Below are 26,512 nucleotides of genomic sequence, written 5' to 3'. Positions count from 1 at the left end.
AGGAGGTTCGAGTTCTGAAGCGAAGCTTACCCTGTTGGGGTAGACGGCCCATATTCATGCTCCATCTTGAAATACGTTAGCCGTTAAGGGACATACACGACATACTGGTCCGCCTTTCGCGTTTTCGCTGTCACCCGATAAACTCACAGGTGCTGCTAATGCAGCTTTTTGAAGCGAGAAGGCCGCCGTAGCTGTAATACGTACTTTGAACTGCGTGGCGCGAGAGAGTTGATTGCGATATATGATCTCAACACTAGATGGGCAGTCCCTCCAGAAAAACGCGATAATGCGATCGCATAATTCAATGCATAATCAGCCAAAGTCCGCATATTTATGCGGGGGGGGGCGCATTTTTTCCAAATACGGCGCACTTTCGCCGCATAAATTCCCGATTTCCACGCAAAATATGCGATGCTTGCATGATTTCATTGCAAAAAAAGTCTCATAATATGTCTTAGCAGAAAGTTGAAAAATGTTACGTTTACTTCACACAAGAGCAGCCATTTTCCCCTGTTGCCATGGGAACGTTTTGAAGTGACATAATTACGCGACGTGAACATCATCGAAAAGCAGCGTGTTGGGGGGGGAATCACTTTTTTTACTCTTTTTCATCAAACCGCAGTTTTTGCAAGTTCCCGCAATTTCATCGCATAAATATCATATAGCATATTCCATCGCATTTTTTAAGAAAACGTGCCGCATAATCAAGGATTTTTGCCCGCAACAATCACAAAAAAAATCCGCTTTTTTCTGGAAGGACTGGATGGGAGAAATTCCTACACATTGGACCTTTAATATCGCTATGGTTACACTATATGCATGTGTTTGTGATGTTATTTGCACGGGGAATTATTGAATACTGCTCCTGATAAATACAGCTCCAACGTGGCAAAAAGCACAGCCAACAAAAAGGTTTTGTTACTTTTCTTGAACATCAGAGCTTTATTTCATTCCAGCAATTAACTGCAGTAAGTTTATCACATGGCTGCCATGGCAACAAACGGTGAGCGAGGGTTTGAGGTTTGTTCTCTCAGACTGGAACTTCAACTACTGTCAATCACGCTCAGTCTGGCTTTCAATCACAATAAAACACACCAATAGTTCCTTGGCAGCCACTGCGGCGTTTTAACGCTTTGCAACAAAACTCTATTAAATACGGCAACTGAAGAATAATGATAGCAGCTAAAATGTTTAACTCAATGAACACAGTCAAACATTAGTGTTTAGTAGTGTCCGTCTAAGTCTTCTTACATTCTTTTTTTTTTTTTTTTTTAAACATTTGTTCATTCATAGAATTCAAAGCCTGATAAATAACTCTTACACCGACACCGCTGAGGAATTCAATGCAAATAAAAAACAAACCTCTTTAAAACAAATCTACAAAATATAAAATTGCATCTTTCTGTATCTTCACTGCATGTTGGCATTTTGGATCATTTCAGTCGGTTTGTTTTGCTACATTTAGTGCAAGAAATCCAAAACCACTTAAAAACCGTTGCAGATTAAAAAAAAGAGATAAATAAATAGAAACATAAATACATCATGCTGTCTCTTAAACAAGCTGTCAAAACAGTCATGAGAAAACCCTCTCTGGTGGGACACCTTCATGACTAAAAGCAGACTGTGATATTTTCACCTCGGGAATGATGACTTCTTTATGCTTGTACATGTGAGCAGTTCAAAGTCTGTGATATAGGGGGGCAAAATGTACGTTCACGTGTCATCGTATGCAATAAGATCAAAATATATGTGCAGGCCCTTCTCCTATGGGACTTGACACCATTTATAATCTCACCTCGTACAATTTAGTCACATTGTGGGGAAAACATTTTGGTTTCATATATAAACTCTTCAGAGAACCCTGGTGAATGTGTGCATCTGTGTGCAGTCACCAATCAAAGTGCATGGTGAGAGAAAGTGACCTTCCGTTTATCAAAACAGATAGCACTGTTGGCTTCAGGCTGTGATCTATCTCATTGTTATTAACCTAAACATTTTTAGCAGGCTAAACCAGCCCTGCAGTGCAGCTGTCCCCTTTGGTAACTGGTCAGAGCAAGTTCGAGTGAGCCACGCCAGGCTGCTGGGCCCTAGTCCAGACAGCTCTGGGTTAAGTGTCCTTCGTAAGAGTTTGGGAAGCGAGGCTGTGCAACAAAGTCATCATGGAACAGGACAGTCGCAGACAAGATGGGAGAAGTAAGGGAAATAATTAAATTAAAAAGGGGAAAAGGAGGGGGATTATGACAATTATCAGGAAGGTTAAAGGGTGAGAGGTTGGGGGAGGATGATGAAGAGAGGAAGAACAGTTCAGAACTCCTCCTGGTCTCGCTCTGCCCCTTCCTCAATTTCATCGTCGTCTGGCGGTGCAAATCCGTCCTGCGAAAGAAGGCGGAGGTCAGTGTACGTCAGGATGAGAAGTCATAACGTTTGGAGGATTTTTGAGCCACTAAATAAATCTGTTTGTTGGTGTTTTTGATAACGTCTCCTTTTTCTTCTTCTTAAATATGTCCACGTCATATTTCAGACGTCCCCCTCCTGGCCACGTTACATAATTCTGCAGTGCTTGGGCCCAATGGACCTTTTTCACAGCAGACATTTTGACTTGTCATTGTAGGAAAAGCACAGCTGAAATTGATAACCTTAACGATGGCTCAGTTCCATCAAGTGTCCCAGTGAGCTATTTCAGTGAGTCAGCACAATGGACCTTTTTCCACAGCTGACATTTTAATATTTCAGTGAGTCAGCATGCACAATACCAGGGCCTCTCCTAAGTGGATGGTTTTGAATACACCTGTGCTTTTCCTACTATGACATGTCAACATGTCTGCCGTGAAAAAGGTCTATACAGCAAGCAGTGAGTACCTGGGGTCTTTGTATCTCACCTTGACAGTTCACTTTTAATTTGGTGACCATCGGAGAGCGTAAAGATACTGTAGTCACAAACTCTGCAAAATGCTGTGATGGACCAAGGAGAACAGTCTAAAAAAAACAACAACAATATTATGGAGAAATTTCAGTCCAGTCAGGGTTCAGGTCACGCCACAGCATGAAGCCAACTCTACTTAAAGTCTCCAACAATCTACTGCTTCGAGTTCGAGACTCTGTCTCGAATGCCAGGTCGATATCCAGGGTAGCATCCTCCAGTGGTTCGCCTCCTAGAAGTGTGCTAGAAGGCGCAGACCTCTCCAGTCCCCTCTCCGTCAGCTCCGCTAAATTTATCATAAATGTATGCTAGGATAATAATAGTGAAATCAGCTTGCCAGTATTCCTGCCCACTCTGCTAACCTGGCCGGCCAAGGTTATCAAATGGAAACCTCAGGGTGAAGGTGGAGAAGATGAGCTCCAGCTAGCAAGACCATCTCTAACTTCTCTACACATCTCTACATCTAACATCTCTATCCTATGACTACGAGTCGCTCATCAGCATCAACTCAAGGAAATCAACTCGGCAGCCTCCTGCAGACTCTGCTAGCCGGGCCGGTCACGGTTTTCAAATGTAAAGATTAGAGTAAACACAGTGGAAACGGTGAAGATGGCTATCAGCTACCATCTATAGCTATGATACCGACTACGTGGACAAGCAAGACCATAGCTGCATACATCGCCATCTCTACATCACAGGGGTCACCGAGGCGAGCGTGGTGGAATTGAACAGAGACCGCAATCTTCTCTGCTGGGCATCCTGCTGGCCAGTGTGCAGGCGCTGGACGGTGAGCTGGATGGCCTCCGCGCCCGCGTTGGTTTTCAGCAGGATTTCGGGAGCTGTGGTGTCCTTCGCCAAGACTTGGCTGGATTCTGGAGTGTCGGTCCAACTGTAGGACTTGAGTTCAAGGCTCTTTTATTTGTTTTTAAAGCTTTACACATCTTGGCGCCCCAGTATATCATTGCAGCTCCTGTGCCCCCTTTCCAACCCAGATCTCTCAGATCCTCAGACCAGCTGCTCCTAGCTGTCCCTGAGGCTTAGGAGTAAGGGGCAATCGTGCATACGCAGTAGCCGCCCCGAAGCTTGGAACAGTTTACCCTTTTCAATTAAGTGTTCCCCCCTCTGTAGACACTTTTATGGCCAAACTTTAGACCCAGAGGTTTCCTCAGGACGAGGCCGCATGAAAAAAGAGAAGCGAGGAAGTTGAACTACCTGGTACATTCTGAAATTCTGTGTCTGTTGTTGTGTCGATGGAGCAGCTACGATGTTAGCCTAGCCATCATCGATCCTAACTCCATTCAGGTAACAAGCATTGTAAGAGTTGTTTGCTTGTTGTCTTGTGGACAGACCTGGCAAAGTATGAATTCAGACTTTCTACAAATCAGCATCATGTAGTTTTTTTTTGGCATACTTTTGATCCGTTTATTGCAATTAAATCGTAGCAAAACCTTTACCTCAAGAGGCGCTGGAAGCCTATCTGGGACTTCCACAACAGATACAAAGCAGTTGTTTTAGCAATAATGATGACGGAAAGAAACGTTGCCCGTGCCTACAGCCCTACACCAGCGCGAGTAACGCAAGTAAACACAAATGATTCCAATATGATCCCGCCATCCGACTCCCACGAGTAACACAATGCGAATATTCTCTTTGCGACCAGTGTGAAAACAGCATAATAATTGTATAGCTTAAGTGACCTCTTCCCCTACTCTGCATTAACCCAGTACGTTTGTCTGCAGTTGCGTATTTAATGGTATAGAATCATGGGTTAAAGCTAAATATTATGAGCAACAACAACATGACGTGATAAAAATAAGTTGAGGATGAGTCCCTCATGACTTTTGTCTAATGTTATAAACAGTGTGCTGGTTTCTCTTAGTATAGGGTCAAGACTAAAATAAAAAACTTTAACTGATGGTCTGAAGATGTTTAATTTGCTGTCTTACACTCAACACCGACGTAAGTCTAAACAGAAAAGTACAAAAGGCAAAATAATACATTAAAACTCCATTAGCACTACATTACATTCATAATTCATTAGCACCAGAAAGTTAGCAAACACATCACATAAACTCAACATTATCATGTGGAGAAATAACCAAATAAAAGCAATATAACAAATATAGTGAATAATGCAAACTTTACAAGCATGAATATCACTGTATTGTGGTCACTTACACTTAGCTTTAATGATAAACTTGCAGGGTTGAGTAGTAATGGATTACATGTAATCGGGATTACTTAATCAGATTACAAAAATAAGTAACTATAATCTGCCCAGATTACATTTTTGCAATTACATTATAGTAACATTATGAAGGATTTCCTGATTACATACTTGATTACATACCGTTATTTAAAATATTTTGTTTTTTATTAATGGTTTATCAAAAATGTGGAAAATGGAAGATGAACATTTTGAGTAAGTGCTCCTCTTGTGTTACAAGAGCAAAGTCCTCCATGTGGCCTTTGATTAAAGAACAGCACCAACAAAACCTTACACAAAACAAACAGCATCTCACATCTTGTAGAATACACACAGTACACTTGTAGTTTGTGCCAATGCAGTTTTTGTAAGTGTAATTTGATTTGACCAACCGTAATGCAATCCTGAATATGTAATCGATTACGTTACTAATGACAAAAAAGGTAATGTAATTTATATTCAGTAACTGACTGCATTTCAAAGTAATCTGACCCACCCCTGTTAACTTGATAGTTAGTCGCTGTAGGCCTAACAGAACTACTTTCAGGTTGTGGGTAAGTGAAAGCTCGGCACATCTTCTTCATTGGAATTTTAATGTCCGCTGCAACAATAGGGACAAGAACACCAACAACATGTGAATCTCACAATGAGCATTCTGCAGGCTATGCACAGTTCTCTAGAGTTCCCAATCTACACAGCAATAAGGACATTTTAACATATATAAAACAGATGCTGAAGGACTTGAATTCAATCAATAAAGTTGGGGGGAAAAGTCAAACTGACGATGGTGTACAGGTGGCGACGTACCTAGTGACGATGTAAGGTGATGTACCTACTTCAGATGTGCTTAGGTGTATATTTGTACGGTAAAATTCTAACATACGCCGCCGCTGGTAGACGTAATTTCCATTCACTTGCCGTCAATGTTTCCTCCACGGTCTCTCGTCTGCAGTCCCAATCAAATCCATTCAAAAATCCACACGGTATAGAGGCAACGGGAAGGTAGACTTCTCCTTTTCCTGGTAATCCTTCAAGTGGCACTATCCACCCGCCACAGAGAGATGTTTTCTTTCCTTAAAACTGACTGACCCGAACCAGAGAGCCTGCACACACTCCACGGCAAACGGACTGCATTTATATAGCACTTTTCTAGTCTTAGCACAGACACACACACACAGACACACACACAGACACACACAGACACACACACATTTATTCACTGGTGGCCGAGGCTGCCACACAAGGTACCACCTGCTCAGCAGATAAACATTCACGCACCGATGCCAACAGGAGCATTTGGGGTTCAGTATCTTGCCCAAGGACACTTTGACATGTGGACTGCAGGGATCCAACCACCGACCTTCCGCTAGACGGCCACTTTACCTCCTGAGCCTCAATCGCCCCAAAACACTGACATAAACAGTACCTGTCGTATAACAACCAAGTCACACCAAACAGAGTACATGCTAACGTTACACACAAACACAAAAACATTTATTTATGACGTTATGGTATTTATTTTATCCTACGAAAGGACAAGACGTTTTTTAAAGAACTTTGTAAATGAAATTGAATATTTTTAAGGCCTAATTTTGAAAGTATCAAATTCAATGCTTTTTAAATACTTTTAAGACCCGGCGGGTACCTCGATGTAAGTAAACATTGTAAAAGTGTAAAATCTTCCGCCCTGATGTATGTGCTCCGTGTGTGTGATATGTTTGTGTTTACCTCTGTAGCGTACAGTACATCCATGATTTTGCTGATGACTTGGCTGTCACTTTCGCTTTCCTGGCAGAGAAGCTCAATATCTCTCAGCTTTCCAAAGTAGAAGTCCCTCTCCTTCTCCAGTCCGTCTACAGTCAGCTTCAGATCCAGCAGCTAGGAACAGAGAGAGGCCGGTCAAACAGCTTGTGGGTATGAGACAAATACTGTATATAACAACAACAGATAAACAGCTGAAGGGTTACTGTATACTGTAATATAGAATCAATAACAATGCGCACTTAACAACAGTAACAAAAGAGTATTTGGAGGGGCAACTGTTGTATTACAGCATCAAACAAAGCTTAATTCGTTGTTAAGCTACTTCATTTATTCTATTAACAGACCTTAAAATGATCAACAGTCTGTAACAGTGTAACAATAATGTGTTGAGTCAGCCAGACAGACCGGGCACAGGGACCTTGTGTTGAACAATCATTATGAGAGAGCAGTGTTGGGCCAACAGAGACCCATTTGGTATTCTCAACATGACGTTGCTTATGCTACAAAGAGCTCTCAATGTGAAATGAGTGTCACGGTGCAATTTTGAGAAAACTTCATGAACAGTGAAGGGTACCATCAATTATGCAATTTAATGAGACACCTGCACCGATACCTTGGTGGGGTGCCATGATGGGAAACTACAGGGTGTTTTCTAGAAATGGCTGAACAGATCAAAGCAGTTGGTACCTGCTGGTTGAGCTCTAGAAGCTCAGCGTCTCCTCCATTGCGGCTCACAGGAGTTGTCCTGCGGGCTGGTGCTGTGTTGGTCTGCCTCTGGGGGGGAGGAACACTCTTTGGTGCTGTGGGAGATGTTCTCATGTGGCCTGGAAAACAGAAACACACACAGTCATATATCTGCACTTGTTTGGATGGATGCGTTTAGGCTGGGTTGACAGATTTGCTTCATTTTAACCAATGCAGTGGTCTACACTGGGTTTGAAATAGCTCATGCTTTACTTGCATTATACGCGTGTAAATGTGACCTAAAGCATTTTCATGCTTTCTTTTATACAAAGAAAAGAGACGAGACGAGCGAGACATAGCGAGTGCTTTGTTGTTGCAGGAAACCTTCAGCTATTACACAAACTCCCGGGCAGTTCAGAGCTTGTGTTTCGTTGTTTACCCTCGTAGTGTTTTAAAACTTTCTTGTGGCAGCGCTAAAGGCTGTGATGTTTCCTGTTTACTGTACGGGACTCTCACAAAAACAAAAGTTCAACAGAAAACACATGCACAAACACACACAGATTCATCCTTAATAGGATGACTTTGCAGTGTGCTTTAAATTGTATTAGAACAATTCTATTATTGCAGGTTGTAGCCCATTTACTGCAAACATGTATACTTCCCATCACTGCTAGCAATGTTTGTGTAGTGTGTTGTTTTAGATTTTGACGTTGACAATTGTGAGGCACATATATTTGTTGTTCCCTCTTTTGCCACTTATTTAGATGCAGCAATTCCAAATTTTGATTGGCTCAAAAGTGAATGTAGGATATCTTGTAAGGTGTACAAGGCTGCTTTTGGAGAGTCAGGGTGAGATTGTGTAAAACTATTAAACATTTATGTTATGTTTGTTGTATTTTGTAGGGTGCGCACAATTACAGAGTCCTTAATACCACCCACAACCAGCCAGAATAGACCAATCCATTAACCAAGTAACTCAAAGTTTGAATGGAGGTGGAATGGAAGACACTCTGCAACACAAGCACACACACGCACAAGCTCGATGCAGGGGATGGTACCTGAGCGAGAGGCTCTTTTCGGTTTGTGAAGAATGGGTTCACCTGGGTTAGAGGTGGGGATGTGTTTGCATGAAGAGGTGACAGCAGTCAAATAATGAAGCCTTTGAGTTCACACACAACTAATAGTGACAAGTGTGTGTGTGTGTGTGTGTGTGTGTGTGTGTGTGTGTGTGTGTTGTACCTGGGTTGGGTGGAGGCGGCGTTCCCTCATGACCCTGCCGTGACATTACAGGGTCGTAATCTTTCCCGTCATAGTTGGCATCAAAAAACTTCTTAAACCACTGAAGGAACTCAAAGTTGTCCTGGAACTTGCCCTTCACCAGCCTCTCCACAGGAATGATCTGAGAGAAGGAGAGAGTGGAGGACAGAGAGATGAGGTGTTGATATCGTCTATATAAAGTCATTTTAACAGAAAAGGAGGCAACCCTTGGATATGGATCTAAAAGAAATGCTAATTCTTGCCAGAAAAGCACCGCAATGGGGACAGTTTGTGATCAAAGTGTCGCTATTTGAAATTACAAAATCTAAGGATAACATGATAATTACAAACTATTATTTTGGGGCATTGTGGCCACGTTTAAGATGCTGAACATGTAATCACAACATCCCGTGTGACTGTTGTTGCATTTCTCCCTCCTCTTACTCTCAAAATAAAAACAGATACTGTATACCTTAAAAAAATAAACTATCTCGTCAACTATATTAAAAAACTATAATTTCTTTTGTAACTCAACAGCTACAGTATGCAGTATGTGGTTTGAGGGGTCTTTGACCAGTAGGGCTGGGCACCGAACGTCGATACTTTTATGGCACCGCAAAAAATTATCCGATCCTAGAGAATCGAAAAATTATTAATCTTTCGGTGCAAAATTTTGGTTCCAAAAGCGTCTGGACGCGTAAGCGCAAGCTTATCTGTCCTCTCTGCATATTGACAGAGAGCAGAGCTCCCCCACACACACACACACACACACACACACACACACACACACACACACGGAGAGGTGCGGACCAAGTAAACTACGTTGTCGGCTCTGTAGTTTTGTTGAAGTCACAGTGAGTCACAGCAATGCCGATAAATGGGTTTCAAGTGTGGTTACAGTTTTTCAAAACTTTAATATCATATCGCAGCGTTTGCTGCGATATGATATTAATGGTGAGCCGAAAGCGGTCGTGGTGCTGTTGACGTTACACTTCCTCGTAGACAAGCAGGCACAACGGTGGTTTCTCTGCCCTGATGACTGACTGACAGGCTGAGCTTGGACAACAAGGCAACTTTATTAATGTTACTCTGAGTGAGCAGTGTTACCAGCATTTTTACATTTTGATAACTGTTTTAATTCACAATTAAGTTGGAAAATAAAACCTTTGTGTTTAATGGATTTTTGTTGATGTTGAAATGGATTTTAAAACATATGGTATCGAAAAAAGTATCTTTAGGAACCGGCATCAAAACTGAGGTATCGAAATTGGCAACGGATCGAAAGATTCTGAACGATACCCAGCCCTACAGACCAGAGAGCTTCAGTGTGAAGAAGGATCGAGAATGACCCTTTCTTGATGGATCTTATGTCAATTTACATATTTCAACAACTCTGTTAACCCAGGGGGACGATTTATTTAATCACAACTAGCCTGAATATGTGTGTGTGTGTGTGTGTGTGTGTGTGTGTTGTGTGTGTGTGTGTGTGTGTGTGTGTGTGTTTTCTCACCTTGTCCACATTCATTCTTTTGAATGAAGCCTGTAAGACCTTGAAATTGTGGATGTATTCATGCTCCAGTTTAGCATTGAACTTCACTTTCTTCATTAATATGCATCCTGGAAACAGCATGTCCATTAACTGACAGTAAGCACCACCTACGGGGAAAAATACATATTTACTTTTAGAGCTTGATACACATTTTGAATTGAATTGCAAGCTCGAAATCTTTTTAAAAAGTGTGCCTTTACCCGAACAGAGCTGCTCGATCTTTGTGTATGCGAGCTGCAGAGAGTCGTTGACCCATGCCAGCATGTCATGACGACTCAGGTTCTCAATGGTCATTGAGGTGGAGTAAACATTCACCGCCATCCTACTGATTCACAATAAATGCACACAAAAGCACACAGATATCACATTCAACAGTTGAACGATTGATTTCAGAAGGCTGATAGATACTTAGAGTCTACAGTTTGATTAATGTGTGCAACTATATTTGTGGTACGGCTGTGCTCGACTTACTATCCACAACGTTTGCTAATGGAAAACCAAAAGCAAGCCATACCATGCAGTGGAAAACAGCATAAGGAGCTAAGTTCAGGTCGCAGTTTCCCCTGGAGGCATAATAACTTCTTTAAAATGTAGCCTCTGGGGATCAATAAAGGCTTATCTAGGGGCTGCTGTGGCTCAGGTGGTAGAGCGGTCGTCTACAGCCCTGCAGTCCCATATCAAAGTGTCCTTGGGAAAGACACGGAAGCCCGATTTTCGGTGTCTGAATGTGTGCGAATGTTTATCTGATGAGCAGGTGGCACCCTGTATGGCAGCCTCAGCCATGTGTGTGTGTGTGTGTGTGTGTGTGTGTGTGTGTGTGTGTGTGTGTGTATGGCCCTGTACTATGTAAAAGCGCTTTGAGTAGTCTTAAACTAGAAAAGCGCTATATAAATGCAGTCAATTTACATTTAAAGTTTTTATTATTTCACAAATGTAAGAAAAGTATTTATGCTAATACTGCTATTAAATAAAGTATCATGTCTAATAATATGCAAGATTTGCTTGCTTGACTGCTTCATGCCCAGGCTAAAAAATGTAAAAACAAGGACAAACAGACAGACAGACAGACACAGACACACAGACAGACAGACAGACACAGACAGACACAGACAGACAGACAGACAGACAGACACAGACACACAGACACACAGACAGACAGACAGACAGACACAGACACACAGACACAGAGACACACACACACACTTTACTCACCTGCACTCTGTGTGTTTGGTGTGAGCTGTTTAAATGGTTGTGGTGGTGGACCACCTTACAAAAAGGCCTGAAGACAAAAAACAGAATCATGTGAGATATCGGTGTTACTACCATTCATACTGCACCCTAAAGATAAGCATACTTCAAAGTTATTTTACTGGTAATTCTTAAAACCTGAATCTTGTCTTTGTATATCCCCTTTAAAACATAACTTCCTCTACACTTGCATTTCTATCAAATGGTCAGAGTGGTTTAGTAGGTGTCCTGCTCAAGAGCTCCCCCGCGAGGTTACAAAGATAAACACCACAGAAAAACTAGCAGCCAGTCATAGCTGTCTCACTAGGTCACTAATCTCTGCCTCAGTTAATCCTTTTAGCCTAGGTTGAACAAGCTGTAACTCATCGTGGTGTACAAAGGCAGCTGAGATCACCAACGAAAGGATCCGGCAACACGCATAAAAAATCCACACGGCTACATTTCATCACACTTACAGCTGGAGATAAGGAAAACATCCAACAATCACAAGGCATTTCCTGTGAACTGACTGCATTCAAATCAACACCGTCCACCAGGGAAATGCAGCCGCTCTGGTTGTGGCTGGTGAATATGCAGGTTATGCCACTGTGTCCTCTGGGCCCAGAAATCTATTTTGACTAGTTTTGAAGGTTAGGAAATGCAACAATGTCGCTAAAGGCCTGTTCATTCTGGAGTTTATTTTGCTGCCTGACTGCCTCGTCTGCACACACATTTAGACAACCATCTATCTGATCACGAAGACCTCTTTATGTGAAAGACAAACAGTCCAATAATAGCAAATTAACACAGAGTGACAGTGGCACTACAACCAATAGCTGTGAGCGGTTAACTTACTTTTTCATTAAATAGCTACCAGTAAGGGAGAAACAATTGTTGAAATGATTAGTTAATTTTTTTCAAAACTAAAATATGCTGTTCCAGCTTCTAAAACGTAGATTTCCTGCTTTAGTTTGTTTGAAATGATAATAAAACAAGACGTTTAAAGACATCACTGAGGATTCGTAAAGACAATTTTCCTGTTTTGTTAAAGACCGAATAATGAATAGATATATGAATATAACCATTAGTTGCAGCCCTCTGTGACTTACAGACAAACAACACCAGCTTGGTGTGTCACTTATTTATATTAAGATGGATGATTAGACCTTAATGTAAGAGTGCAACACTAAACCTGGACTTTCCCAACTTACATACCCTGTTTCCAGAACATGTCAAAACTGTTACAGGGTCAGGCCATTCCATTTACAGGTCTTTAACAATCACAGCAATTTTTTTGTTTAGTTCTTTGCACATGACCCTTTATTTAGAGGAAAACTTTTGTGCAGCAGTTGCAGAACAAAGTAGGCAAGAGTGCAAATATAAAAATATCAATAAACACACAAAATCCAACAAACCACAAAATATACATAGTGCCAAATACAAATGTACAAATCAAATCTCAAGTACAGTTAAGGGTATATGGTTAATTCAATTTTTTGAATGATTATTTATGTCCATAATGTGGTACCCAATGTCCCCATTATTGCACATGTCAGAAAGGTGTTACTATGTATTGTGTTGTTTTCCAAATATTAAATGTTGTTTTTTAAAAGCACATCTGGCCAACATATTATTGAGTAGCAGCAGTTAGAAAACATGTTTACTGCTGATCAAATTTCAGGTTTAGAAATATATATATATGATGTATACCCAAATAATAACTGATGAAAGTCATGCAGTATTTTTAAGTGAGCCTCATTTACTTTATTGATTTATTATCACATAAAATACATTTCAGGTTGACAGTAGGCTACTTTGTGATGGTTTTTCTCTTATATTCATCTCATATCCAGTCGGTTTCATGGGTCAACCGAAGTGTTTTGACAGTTAACGTGCCAGCCGCGGTCAGTGCGACAGCCACTGCTGCCACTGTGGGACGGTTTCGTCATGAGGCTAGCTTCTAAGCTCACACTGCTAACGTCGGTTGCGACTGGCTGATAGTTGTTGAATTGAGAGACTTTTCACCAAATTTCAATTTCACCGCAGCGACATTAGCGAACTAAAATATATCCAAGTGAAACTGAGACGAGACTTTTTTTTCCCCAGCCTAACGTTACCTCTGAAGGCCTTTTGGATAACACATACGCACATTATCAATGACAGAATAACTGTCAGCTAACGTTACGGGACGACACAAGCACCTTTATGTGAGACGTAAATGAAACAAGCAGTTAAATCAACATATTTCATTCATTTAAGCTGAGTTAATATTACTCACTGAAGTGCGACGCGTTGCTCTCACAGCCGCCCCGTTGTGTCTGATGATGGGCTTCTGTTGCTATACGCCCGACTGTTGCCTTAGCAAAGACTGCGAGACTGGCCTCGCTCCCACCTAAGCTGCTTTGAGCAGTGCGCATGCGCAGGGCAGTTGCAGAATTTTCTCATAAGTTTTAGTGAAACTGGTGTCCCGATGGAAAATCTGCTATATCCTAGGACGGAAAAGGCATGACCCGCCCTACTCTGCCTCTGATTGGCTAGTACTCGTTGCCTTGGTTGGTTGGCTTGGTTGAATTTAGGCATGAGGAGTGAAATTGGTTAGAGTTAGTAGTAGGGTAAGTTCTCTTAAAACTTCCATTGGTAAGACCTATGGGTAAGACACCCAAATACATACAACATATACTGTGTAAATACTTAATATAAATCAATCTTAATTTTGTGTTAATGCGCATTATACTGTTTATTGTGTATCGTCCGAAAATATGGACACATTGTATTGTGATGCTTTGGCAACATTGTTATTGAAACTTTCATGCTATTAAAGCCACTTCGAATTGAATGGAAATTGAAGAATGCCACAGCCAATCAGAGACACAGGCAGGGCGGCGCATGCCTTCACCATCCTAGAAATGCAAATTTGCATCGCCATGATGGAGAAAAAGTACAACTGCGGCCCATGTTTGGTGATTAACTTCAGCCATATAGTGGTGGAAGAGGTATTCAGATCCTTAACTTAAGTAAAAGTAGAAATACCAAAGTAAAAAAATACTCCATTACAGTAAAAGTTACGTAAACCTATAACCTAAATATATACAAAGTCAGTAATGTAAAGTAACAAAGTAAATGTACTCAAGTACTGTACTTTTGTAATTTGTAATCTGTTATTTTGAGGTACTTTTACTTAAGTAGTTCAATGTATTTCAGTGTATGTTTAGTCAGCTTTATATTCAGGTCATATGGTTCAGCACAGCAGGCTACCACAGACACATCTTTATTGTTATGTAATTATTTTACTATGTTTTGCAAGGATTTTTGTCTTGTAATGACTTATTTTGTAAGTATTTTTTGTATTTTGTACTTTACCTTATTTTTATTATCAGGGAGCCAAGGCTGCTCCTGCAGATGCACCTTTCAATGCTTCTAATTTTTTCATTTCATTCTTTTTATTTTAGTATGCATATTATAGTACATATAGGCCAGCATTTATGTTATGTATACAGAGCCTCTTGTGCACAAACGTTTCCCTCTAGATGAAGAGTTTCATATTGTCTTATTGTGATTTTTCTATTACATATTATTTTTTACATATTAAAACTGCCCAAATCTTTTGAGGCATTTTAGGAACAACAAAAAATGACACAGAAAGAATCAAGTTGATATTTTTATTATTAATTTTATTTTGCTGTTAACATGTGGTAAGAAACAAGCAGCCACTTACAGATTCAACAGGTTCACTGTCCAACACAACAAGAATCTACAAACACACAACCAGTCACAGTGCCTTCAAAACAACAAAACCATCCAACAGTTACCGTGTGGAAGGGCTCGGTGTACGTACGGTGAGTTAAGGAAACAGAACAACGACGGTGAACCGAAACAGTAAAGCTGTGGGCTGTGAAAGCAAAACAATAAGCGGAAAGACACTCAAACGCTTCGTGGAGCTGTTATTGAGGATACGTCACTTTTTCTTTATGTAAATGAGCTTGTTCATGCTCATTTTAATTGAATTAAATCTTTTTTATGCTCATGGGAAATCTATTACGTTTTGACAAATGAGGCCCCTGGTGTTTTTTAGCAGCTCCTGTTTTCACTCAGAAAGCTCCAAGTGATCTCTCCAGTGTATGAGAAGGCACTGCATTCAACTTTACTGATGAAAATCAAGCATTCTGTATCATCAGCAGCAAAGAAACAGAAAGCTTTTTCTTCTTGTTATCCTTCTCTTCAGTCTTCTACAGTAGTACTTGGCAAGGTCTATAAATACCACGCTTCCATGACAGGACTTCATCCATGATTTTGCTGATTGCATGTCTGTCATTTTCGCTTTCCTGGCAGAGAAGGTCAATGTTTGTCAGCTTTCCAATGTAAAAGTCCCTCTCCCTCTCCAGTGCGTGTACAGTCAGATTCAGATCCAGCAGCTAGGAACAGAGAGAGGCCGGTCAAACAGGTTGTGGGTATGAGAGAAATACTGTATATAACAACAACAGATAAACAGCTGAAGGGTTACTGTATACTGTAATATAGAATCAATAACAATGCGCACTTAACAACAGTAACAAAAGAGTGTTTGGAAGGGCAACTGTTGTATTACAGCATCAAACAAAGCTTAAAAAAATAAAAAAGGGCACTAAAATGTATTACCGTATTCGTTGTTAAGCTACTTCATTTATTCTATTAACAGACCTTAAAATGATCAACAGTCTGTAACAGTGTGACAATAATGTGTTGAGTCAGCCAGACAGACCGGGCACAGGGACCTTGTGTTGAACAATCATTATGAGAGAGCAGTGTTGGGCCAACAGAGACCCATTTGGTATTCTCAACATGACGTTGCTTATGCTACAAAGAGCTCTCAATGTGAAATGAGTGTCACGGTGCAATTTTGAGAAAACTTCATGAACAGTGAAGGGTACCATCAATTATGCAATTTAATGAGACACCTGCACCGATACCTTGGTGGGGTGCCATGATGGGAAACTACAGGGTGTTTTCTAGAAATGGCTGAACAGATCAAAGCAGTTGGTACCTGCTGGTTGAGCTCTAGAAGCTCAGCGTCTCCTCCATTGCGGCTCACAGGAGTTGTCCTGCGGGCTGGTGCTGTGTTGGTCTGCCTCTGGGGGGGAGGAACACTCTTTGGTGCTGTGGGAGATGTTCTCATGTGGCCTGGAAAACAGAAACACACACAGTCATATATCTGCACTTGTTTGGATGGATGCGTTTAGGCTGGGTTGACAGATTTGCTTCATTTTAACCAATGCAGTGGTCTACACTGGGTTTGAAACAGCTCATGCTTTACTTGCATTATACGCGTGTAAATGTGACCTAAAGCATTTTCATGCTTTAGTGTTCAATCACACCAACAACAACAAAAATAGTGATCTGCTGATTTTCCACAGGGTGGTGCGGCAGGAGGAGGGTCAATGAAACGGCCCATTTGTGGGACATCCTGTTCTTCTTCTTAAACCCCCTTACAAACCACAAGTAGACTTTATATTCCACAATTACTGTTTTCTATCATTTAGTTTATACATTGACGTTTCCAAACGCACTTGAAGGCAGCTTATTTCACAGGGAGAGAGAGAAAGAAAAGAGACGAGCGAGAGATAGCGAGTGGTTTGTTGTTGCAGGAAACATTCAGCTGTTAAATGTTTACTGTACATTGGGCAAGTTATTTCCAAAATGTAATACATTATAGATTACTAGTTACTGTCATTTGAGAGTAATTAGTTATTACAATATTATTGTCTCTGAATTATAATGCGTTACACTACTTTTGAGTTACTTTCACCAAAATAACAGCGGAAGTTTGACTTGGCAGCTAGCTTGTGAATTTCACCACCGGATCAATAAAGTCTCATCTTTATCCACTTTAATACAGCATAGATTATTCATAATATTTTGTATAATTAAAATGAATATGCAAAGTCATTAAAGCTATAAAAAATAGATAAGTAAAACGTACAATAGGCAAGTAGGAGAAAATGAAAATCCTCAATTAAAAAGTACCAGTTGTATCGAAGTACGGCATTGTTGTAAAATGCCGTATAAGACAATAAACAATAAGACTTTCATGTTTAGTTTAAAACAGTCTAAAGGAAATGGTCGATTATAGTGGGATTAAAACTCACCATTTACATTATTTACAGTACTTTATTACAGCTGATATGTGAAAAGGTACACAACCATATTTGTTTAACAGTAATTTAGTTTTACTGCGAACCATCACAGGAAGTGCTTTTATTTTGAAGTAGCCTACACGGAAGTTGTCCGTTGTGTACTCTTGCTAGCTTACTGAGATGAACGTGAGCCGCCAGATGCTAAACCTGTCCATCAGTATAATATAATATAATATAATATAATGAATATCCTTCCCAAATTCTTATTTGTTTCAGTGCATATTCCCTTACAAAAACATTTACAAAGCTTGATTTGTATCAGGGGAATTAATACACTTGAGGGTTTTTTATTGAACGTTCAAAAATATTCATGTAAGACAGAGGTTGACGTTTATGTTGTGTTTAAACCCCCTCCCACTAGATGGCTATGCTGGGACGCCCCACCAGTGTCCTCGCCTAGCAGTGCCTAGCAGTGCCTGACTTTTTGCTAGAAGCGAACAACGTAGCTATGGCTGAACTTTGGCCTACTTTAGCATATCAACATTTGATTTTTCTGTGTACTGAATTGTTTACCTAAAGTAAACTTCTTTGACTTTTATGAACATAGTCTTTTTTTAAATATTAGTTTTTCTAAAGTTCTACTTAAAAAAAAAAAAAAAAAAAAAAATCCCAATATAATCGCCTTACGCACAGTATCGGAATATATTGCCATATATTGAATCGTGATACGTATCGTATCACCAGATTCTTGCCAATACACAGCCCTACTTGATAGTCTTATTTCATCTTTTATTTGGAACAGCAAAACAGCCAGGATCAAGAAATTGTTTCTACAAAAGACCTAAAATGCAGGGAAGGTGGCTCTACCAATTTTTCAAATCTATTACTGGGCTGCTAATATCAAAAGCTTATTGTGCTGGCGGTGGGATACATCACCCCTGGATTTGCCTGGCTGGTTACAAATTGAGTCTAGTTCTTGCAATCCAATCTCACTTTCAGCTCTTTGGTGTTCATCCATTTCCTTACCTTACGCCAGACTTGTCAGAACCCAGTAGTTCTTCACTCCTTAAAAATGTGGTTGCAGTTTCGAAAACATTATGGACTAGTTTGTCAGTTTATTCTCCTATTACAGCCAACCACTTATTCCCAGCCTCTCTACTAGATAACACTTTTACTCTGTGGCTTAGAAACGGAGTGTTAAATATCAAGATGCTATATAAAGATGGTGTTTTGATCAAAACTGAAAGTAGGGTATCTTGTAAAGTGTACAAGGCTACTTTTGGAGTCAGGGTGAGATTGTGTAAAACTAAACATTTGTTACATTTGTTGTATCTTGCACAATTACAGAGTCCCTAATACCGCCTACAACCAGCCAGAATTAGTGGTGCACGATATATCGGCCGCCGATATAATATCGGCCGATATGGTCATTTTTTTACACATCGGTATCGTTCTGATGTCAAAATAGGGCCGATGAATAGGGCCGATGTGAATCATTCCTGTGTATTTGACGTGTGTGTGAGAATTTAGATCTAAATCTGACCTGTGGAGGGCAGTAATACGCTTAACAGCGTCTATACTGCCGAAATCAGAAGAAGAAGCAGCAGCAGCAGCGAGTCTGGGGGCGGGGATGTTGGTTTTTGCCAGACGGAATCTGCCGGCGAAGTGGGACACTGGGAAATTTAGTAGACCACCGGCCCTCGGTGGGCGGGGGAGAGATGAATGTTCGGAAATAAGAGGTTGCTGCGGCCTGCCGTACAGGTTTGACCAGCGGGCAGCAGCGACGGCCGGAGCGTAGAGGGCAGCAGCGACGGCCAGAGCGTAGAGGGCAGCAGCGACGGCCAGAGCGTAGAGGGCAGCAGCGACGGCCGGAGCGTAGAGGGCAGCAGCGACGGCCGGAGCGTAGAGGGCAGCAGCGACGGCCGGAGCGTAGAGGGCAGCAGCGACGGCCAGAGCGTAGAGGGCAGCAGCGACGGCCAGAGCGTAGAGGGCAGCAGCGACGGCCGGAGCGTAGAGGGCAGCAGCGACGGCCGGAGCGTAGCGGGCAGCAGCGACGGCCAGAGCGTAGAGGGCAGCAGCGACGGCCGGAGCGTAGAGGGCAGCAGCGACGGCCGGAGCGGAGGGCAGCAGCGACGGCCGGAGCGTAGCGGGCAGCAGCGACGGCCGGAGCGTAGAGGGCAGCAGCGACGGCCGGAGCGGGCATTGGCCGGATCGGAGCGATCATGGGGGGGACATTCTCAGCGTATAGCTAACCTAGCTAGGTGGAAAGCTAACGCTAGCCAGCCACCTGTTCCATCAGTGCTGCTTGCAAGTGTCTGCTCATTAGACAAACTGGACCACATCCAACTTCAACGAAACTCCCATCGCGAGTTCAGAGACTTCTGTTTTTCTTGTTGTGGAAACATGTCGCCGGGTAAGAGTGGAGATGGGCTGTGTTAACACGGGCTTTAATTAGCTGCTTGTATCCAACGAAATGCTAACTGCTGGGGGAGTTAGTGACTAGTAAATGCCGACCATTATACATTTCACGCAAATTTACAACTGTAAACACCTGTTTCGTATGTCGTTTTTATATATTTTAAATGTGTAACCATTAGAGCCACGTTGAAATGTTGTTTCGTGTATATGGTTGAAATGACAATAAAACACATTTGGGTTGAGTTGAATGCTGCCTCACTGTCGGTCTGTAAACGGTAGGCATGGCTTGGGAGTGGAGTCTAAGCAGCGAAGCAAGTGCATTCTGGGATTTGGTGTCTTTTATCCATATGAGCCAAAAACACATTTTCTGGCTTATCTCAGCCTAGAAGGCACCGATTTCTATAATTTTGAGGGTTAGGCCTAACCCTAAAGTACTTGGCAGTTACTGTACTTACAATTCAGAAGACTGTAAAAGACAGTGTCTGTTCAGTCCAGTTTGTTCTGGCTCCATTTTCACATTTTACCTTTTTCAATACTTTTGGCTTTAGCCATTTAAGGCCTACTACTGTACTTTAAAGTTTTGAACTGTTGTACAGTGTTCACAGAATACAGTGACTCAAGTGAGTTAGATGTTTATTGTGAATACTCTTGGCTGGTTGGCTTATTCATAGTGTGAATTCAGGACACACTTGTATCCTTTTAAACATTTATTTTTATATAAATATTTATTTTTTCTTCTGAAAATCTGATGACAGTCATATTTTGCACACAGGTAAAGGTGCCCAATATCAGTGAGTTCTTAAAATAAATCACAAAAGTAAAAACAATGCGTTTTGGTAAATAGTTCCTTATTTGATTATCATAAAAATGTGTTTTCTGTACAGAGATATCGACATCGGTAAATATCGGTATCTGCCATAACAGCAATATTAATATCGGTTATCGGTATCGGACACAATTTTCACATCGGTGCATCACTAGCCAGAATAGACCAATCCATTAACCAACTCACTCAAAGTTTGAATGGAAGACCTCTGCAACACAAGCACACACACGCACAAGCTCGATGCAGGGGATGGTACCTGAGCGAGAGGCTCTTTTAGGTTTGTGAAGAATGGGTTCACCTGGGTTAGAGGTGGGGATAGGTGTTTGCATGAAGAGGTGACAGCAGTGAAATGAAGCCTTTGAGTTCACACTAGGGCTGAACAATTAAGGTCCCATGGCATGAAAATTTCACTTTGAGTTTTTTTAACATTAATATGCGTTCCCCAGCCTGCCTATGGCCCCCCAGTGGCTAGAAATGGTGATAGGTGTAAACCGAGCCCTGGGTATCCTGCTCTGCCTTTGAGAAAATGAAAGCTCAGATGGGCCAATCTGGAATCTTCTCCTTATGAGGTCATAAGGAGCAAGGCACAGAAACAGACACAGAAATGGCACATCCTAAGGAAAGCTGATTGTGGGACTGGCTCTAGTGGCTGTAATTCTGCACCAAGGCTGGATTTCGGGAAAGAGACTTCAGATACAGTATTAGGGGACCACTAAGGTCTATATAAAAGAGACTTCAGATACAGTATTAGGGGACCACTAAGGTCTATATAAAAAGACTTCAGATACAGTATTAGGGGACCACTAAGGTCTATATAAAAGAGACTTCAGATACAGTATTAGTGGACCACTAAGGTCTATATAAAAGAGACTTCAGATACAGTATTAGTGGACCACTAAGGTCTATATAAAAGCATCCGAAGAGCACCATGTCATGGGACCTTTAACCGTTTTGAAATCGAAATTTGAAAGAATGTGATTATCTAATCGTGAAGACCGCGATTAATCGAATGTGCAATATTTAGTTGAATGTTTGGTGCAACATTTGGTTTAACGTTTATTCCTCTTTTTTATTTATTTCTTTACGTTTTTTTTCTTGGGATAGACCGATTATCGGGCAGTTTTTTGGCAGTATGCAGATTATTTGTATCAGCGTTTTATTTGCCTGATAAAGTTAATTAAAAAGTGCGCTACTTTGGCTTCACTACAGCTCTGTCTGTCCCTCTGCTTCGGTTTCACTCACCACTGAGTCTGACTTAATGTCCCGCCAACAACACTATCGGACTATCTTTTATGAATGAAAGTCTCCAATTTATTAAATAATTGCTTAAAGCATTTAAACAAAGTTTTGTGTTGGATTTTGTAACGTTACAAAATCTTAATTTTGACTTAAAGATTTTCATTTTCACTGTATATTCATAGCGGTTCCAAATATCTGTTATCGGTTTTATTAACTACTAATAATCGGTATCAGCTTTGAAAAAACAGTCTCGGTCCACCCCTAGTTTTTTCATAAGATAAATGCTGGAATAATGTTACATATCACAGACTCCTATCTATTCTATTTTCAGTGGATTTTTAATTTATTTTTCATTACTTTATTGAACATGATCGTAAAAGGTGCAATATGTAGATGCTGCCATTGAACTGAGGCACATCAGAAATTTCAGTTTACAGGAAAGTACTGATTTTTTATAGGAATTGTTTATCATTATAACTTTAGCTTTTGTGATACATGTTCTGTGTTTGACTGTTCAATGTTCCATGCTTATTAAAAGAAAAACACATTGTTGGCAATTCATATCCATGTTCTCATCCTTGCATAAGAAAGTCTCATGTTATAATGCTCCATGGCATATTTTATCGGTTACACTGTGAATATTGAACTTTAGCTAAAACGTTTTTTTTTTTTTTTTTTAAATAATCGCAAATTGAATCGTAATATCTGGCAGAAAAATCGCAATTAGATATTGTGTGTGTGTGTGTGTGTGTGTGTGTGTGTGTTGTACCTGGGTTGGGTGGAGGCAGCGTTCCCTCATGGCCCTGCCGTGACATTACACGGTGGTAATCTTTCCCGTCATAGTTGGCATCAAAAAACTTCTTAAACCACTGAAGGAACTCAAAGTTGTCCTGGAACTTGCCCTTCACCAGCCTCTCCACAGGAATGATCTGAGAGAAGGAGAGAGTGGAGGACAGAGAGATGAGGTGTTGATATCGTCTATATAAAGTCATTTTAACAGAAAAGGAGGCAACCCTTGGATATGGATCTAAAAGAAATGCTAATTCTTGCCAGAAAAGCACCGCAATGGGGACAGTTTGTGATCAAAGTGTCGCTATTTGAAATTACAAAATCTAAGGATAACATGATAATTACAAACTATTATTTTGGGGCATTGTGGCCACGTTTAAGATGCTGAACATGTAATCACAACATCCCGTGTGACTGTTGTTGCATTTCTCCCTCCTCTTACTCTCAAAATAAAAACAGATATACCTTAAAAAAACAACAACAAAACAAAACAACTATCAACTTGTCAACTATATTAAACTATATATAATTTCTTTTGTAACTCAACAGCTACAGTATGCAGTATGTGGTTTGAGGTGTCTTTGACCAGAGAGCTTCAGTGTGAAGAAGGATCGATAATGACCCTTTCTTGATGGATCTTATGTCAATTTAGATATTTCAACGACTCTGTTAACCCAGGGGGACGATTTATTTAATAAAATCTAGCCTGAATGTGTGTGTGTGTGTGTGTGTGTGTGTGTGTGTGTGTTTTCTCACCTTGTCCACATTCATTCTTTCAAATGAAGCCTGTAAGACCTTGAAATTGTGGATGTATTCATGCTCCAGTTTAGCATTGAACTTCACTTTCTTCATTAATATGCACCCTGGAAACAGCATGTCCATTAACTGACAGTAAGCACCACCTACGGGGAAAAATACATATTTACTTTTAGAGCTTGATACACATTTTGAATTGCAAGCTCGAAATCTTTTTAAAAAGTGTGCCTTTACCCGAACAGAGCTGCTCGATCTTTGTGTATGCGAGCTGCAGAGAGTTGTTGACCCATGCCAGCATGTCATGACGACTCAGGTTCTCTGTGGCCATTGAGGTGGAGTAAACATTCATCGCCATCCTACGGATTCACAATAATAAAATGATATGTATGTATGTATGTATGTATGTATGTATGTATATATAAATAAATAAATAACATACACATTCAGTCACCAATATTAATAACTTTTCACTCACTCACTCTTACACATGCACACATTCACTCACAAATATTAACATACTATCCATTCCATCCATGTGATAAATGGAAAAATGAAAAACGACAACGTGTGGCTTAGTAGCTAGCGCCAGCTAACCTCAGTAACCTTAGTAGCTAGCGGCGCTAGCTAGTAGCACGACATAATGATTACATCTCCTTGGTTGTCTAAATACATCCATTGTTTATTTTGATAAGCGTTACTAATTAATACATGCCAACGTGAAGTGTTATTACGAACATTGGCGTTGACTGTTGATGTCAATTACTGCAGGCTACCCTTAGTAGCTAGCTAGCTAGCTACTAAGGGTAGCCTTATTGTTCGTTGGATTTTCAAACTCGAGATCTCTAGGGATTGCCCCATAGACTGTATATTAATATTAACAGTTTAGGGATTGCCCCAGTACATTTTGTTTCTTAGTGTTTTATTCTTCCTTCTATTTTTTTAATCTGCATAAATTTAAACTGTTCAGATGTATGTGGCTTGGACGCCATGTGTTTTGAATATAGAGTAGGAAAAAATGCAAGTAAAACTCCAGCAGTTCATAACCACTGTCTTTAGCTAGTTTAGAAATGGAAACTTGTGTATGACTTGACTTGTGACTTGCTTGACCAAAGCTATGACTTGACTTGACTTGCTTGATTGTCACAAAAAAATGACTTGGACTTGATTGAGACTTGAAGATTAAGACTTGAGACTTGCTTGTGACTTGCCCATGTGTCTCCCATCTCTGCCTCTGAAGGCCTTGTGGTTAACACATACGCACATTATCAATGACAGAATCGCCGCCTTCACACTGGCAGTTGAAATCAGCTCCGCAATACGCCCCCAGCGGACGTCGTACTACACAGTTGAAAAGCTTCGGAAACGACTCACAAAAATGGCAAAGAGACTAGAATGAGTGATTAGTGTCTGAATGTACGATTCTCTCTGACCGCTCTTATAAAGCTATAAATAGAAAGGCTGCTGCGTGGATAAAAGTTGCCCAAGACCTTGACATGTCAGGGCGATTAAATGTGATATAGCGGTATAGCTAATGTCAATAGTTCGGTGTCTGTTGCTAGCTAACCAATTAGCATTAGTAGGTTTGTTTATCAGTAGCATAGCAACGCTAACTTCCGTCGGATAGGAACCGTCCGTAGCCTTTCGCCATTGCCTTTCGCAAGAGTTAAATTTTTTTAACGCATCCGGATGACCAACTGACACGATTTTCTTCGCACCGCATTCGTTCGGACCAAGGGGGTAAGCTTCGCTTCAGAACCATATATGTCAATGGTTCGGACCCGGTTCGGACCCGTTCGCATGGGGTCTGTGAATCTCCATAGGAAATGAATGACTTCCGGTCGTTTCGAAGCCGTATCGGAGTTGATTTCAACTGCCAGTGTGAAGGCGGCGTTAACTGTCAGCTAACGTTACGGACGACACAAGCACCTTTATGTGAGACATTAATGAAACAAGCGGTTAAATCAACAGATATCATTCATTTAAGTTGAGTTGAGTTAATATTACTCACTGAAGTGCGAGGCCTTGGTCACACAGCTGTCGTTGTATCTGATGATGGGCTACTGTTGACCGCCCACTTTTTTAACGGCTCTGGTTCCGGAAGTGTTCTTCCCCATTCACTTTCATTAAAAAAGAAAAATTGGAAAAGGGAAAGGTACAACAAGACACGGTACATAAACTATCATAGACTTCAATGGCAGAAGCTCGCTCTAGCCGTTGCCGTTCGCGGTTTCGCGGGTAAGGTAAACGTTTCTATGGTAACAGCGATTTGGACCAATCAGAGACGTTGCTGTTACGCTTGGTATTGTGGGTACTGTAGTTTTTCTCCATAAGATTGCGGATAAAACATGTTTGCCTTAAAACAAGGTTGATTTCATATAGACTTTTAGCTTCTACAGGAACAAAAACTTCCGTTTCACAACCACGTAGCTCGTGATCAGTCTACCTCGGATGGTTTAGACATTATGGCTGATAATCGAAACCCTTATGGAGAAATCAATGGGATTTTTACTTCCGGAACCGACTGTGGGCGGGATTGTTCGCTTAATAAAAGACACACACACAATGTATTTCAGTGTATGTTTAGTCAGCTTTATATTCAGGTCATATGGTTCAGCACAGCAGGCTACCACAGACACATCTTTATTGTTATGTATTTATTTTACTATGTTTTGCAAGGATTTTTGTCTTGTAATGACTTATTTTGTAAGTATTTTTTGTATTTTGTACTTTACCTTTTTTTTATTATCAGGGAGCCAAGGCTGCTCCT

The 26,512-nt window shown here is 40.9% G+C and overlaps 2 protein-coding genes across 6 annotated transcripts; both read right to left on the bottom strand.

Moving 5' to 3' along the window:
- Positions 1–913: 913 nt before the first annotated feature.
- LOC120546589 (microtubule-associated protein RP/EB family member 3-like) lies at positions 914–14,035 on the bottom strand. 4 transcript variants are annotated; one of them, XM_039781614.1, is made up of 8 exons: positions 13,886–14,035; positions 11,593–11,659; positions 10,581–10,705; positions 10,342–10,487; positions 8,814–8,973; positions 7,578–7,714; positions 6,855–7,004; positions 914–2,373 (listed from the first exon to the last, which is right to left on the bottom strand). In XM_039781614.1, the coding sequence occupies exons 3-8, from the start codon at positions 10,699–10,701 to the stop codon at positions 2,305–2,307; spliced, it is 783 nt and encodes a 260-aa protein (XP_039637548.1). In that variant the 5' UTR covers positions 10,702–10,705; positions 11,593–11,659; positions 13,886–14,035; the 3' UTR covers positions 914–2,304. The 4 variants fall into 4 exon arrangements, with proteins under 4 accessions (XP_039637548.1, XP_039637549.1, XP_039637550.1 ...); XM_039781615.1 differs by having other exon boundaries at positions 2,305–2,373; positions 10,581–10,702; XM_039781616.1 differs by lacking the exon at positions 914–2,373 and adding an exon at positions 4,833–6,552.
- A 1,217-nt stretch (positions 14,036–15,252) lies between these two features.
- LOC120546590 (microtubule-associated protein RP/EB family member 3-like) lies at positions 15,253–25,979 on the bottom strand. 2 transcript variants are annotated; one of them, XM_039781619.1, is made up of 6 exons: positions 25,754–25,979; positions 23,980–24,101; positions 23,746–23,891; positions 22,970–23,129; positions 16,628–16,764; positions 15,834–16,019 (listed from the first exon to the last, which is right to left on the bottom strand). In XM_039781619.1, the coding sequence occupies exons 2-6, from the start codon at positions 24,098–24,100 to the stop codon at positions 15,834–15,836; spliced, it is 750 nt and encodes a 249-aa protein (XP_039637553.1). In that variant the 5' UTR covers position 24,101; positions 25,754–25,979. The 2 variants fall into 2 exon arrangements, with proteins under 2 accessions (XP_039637552.1, XP_039637553.1); XM_039781618.1 differs by lacking the exon at positions 25,754–25,979 and having other exon boundaries at positions 15,253–16,019; positions 23,980–24,100.
- Between the last annotated feature and the right edge of the window lie 533 nt (positions 25,980–26,512).

Source organism: Perca fluviatilis, chromosome 18, assembly GCF_010015445.1.
Source record: "Perca fluviatilis chromosome 18, GENO_Pfluv_1.0, whole genome shotgun sequence".
Classification (NCBI taxonomy): Eukaryota; Metazoa; Chordata; class Actinopteri; order Perciformes; family Percidae; genus Perca; species Perca fluviatilis.
The sequence above is the reverse complement of the archived record's forward strand: the minus strand, read 5'-3'. Positions and strand labels throughout refer to the sequence as shown.

Excerpts from the sequence above, each read along its gene's own strand:
- LOC120546589 (XM_039781614.1), bottom strand. The coding sequence starts at position 10,701 with ATGGCGGTGAATGTTTACTCCACCTCAATGACCATTGAGAACCTGAGT. Across the intron at positions 8,974-10,341 it reads AAAGAATGAATGTGGACAAG|ATCATTCCTGTGGAGAGGCT; the intron begins GTGAGAAAACAC and ends TCCTTCTCTCAG. Across the intron at positions 7,715-8,813 it reads GCCGCCTCCACCCAACCCAG|GCCACATGAGAACATCTCCC; the intron begins GTACAACACACA and ends TCTGTTTTCCAG.
- LOC120546590 (XM_039781619.1), bottom strand. The coding sequence starts at position 24,100 with ATGGCGATGAATGTTTACTCCACCTCAATGGCCACAGAGAACCTGAGT. Across the intron at positions 23,892-23,979 it reads GATCGAGCAGCTCTGTTCGG|GTGGTGCTTACTGTCAGTTA; the intron begins GTAAAGGCACAC and ends TTTTCCCCGTAG. Across the intron at positions 23,130-23,745 it reads AAAGAATGAATGTGGACAAG|ATCATTCCTGTGGAGAGGCT; the intron begins GTGAGAAAACAC and ends TCCTTCTCTCAG.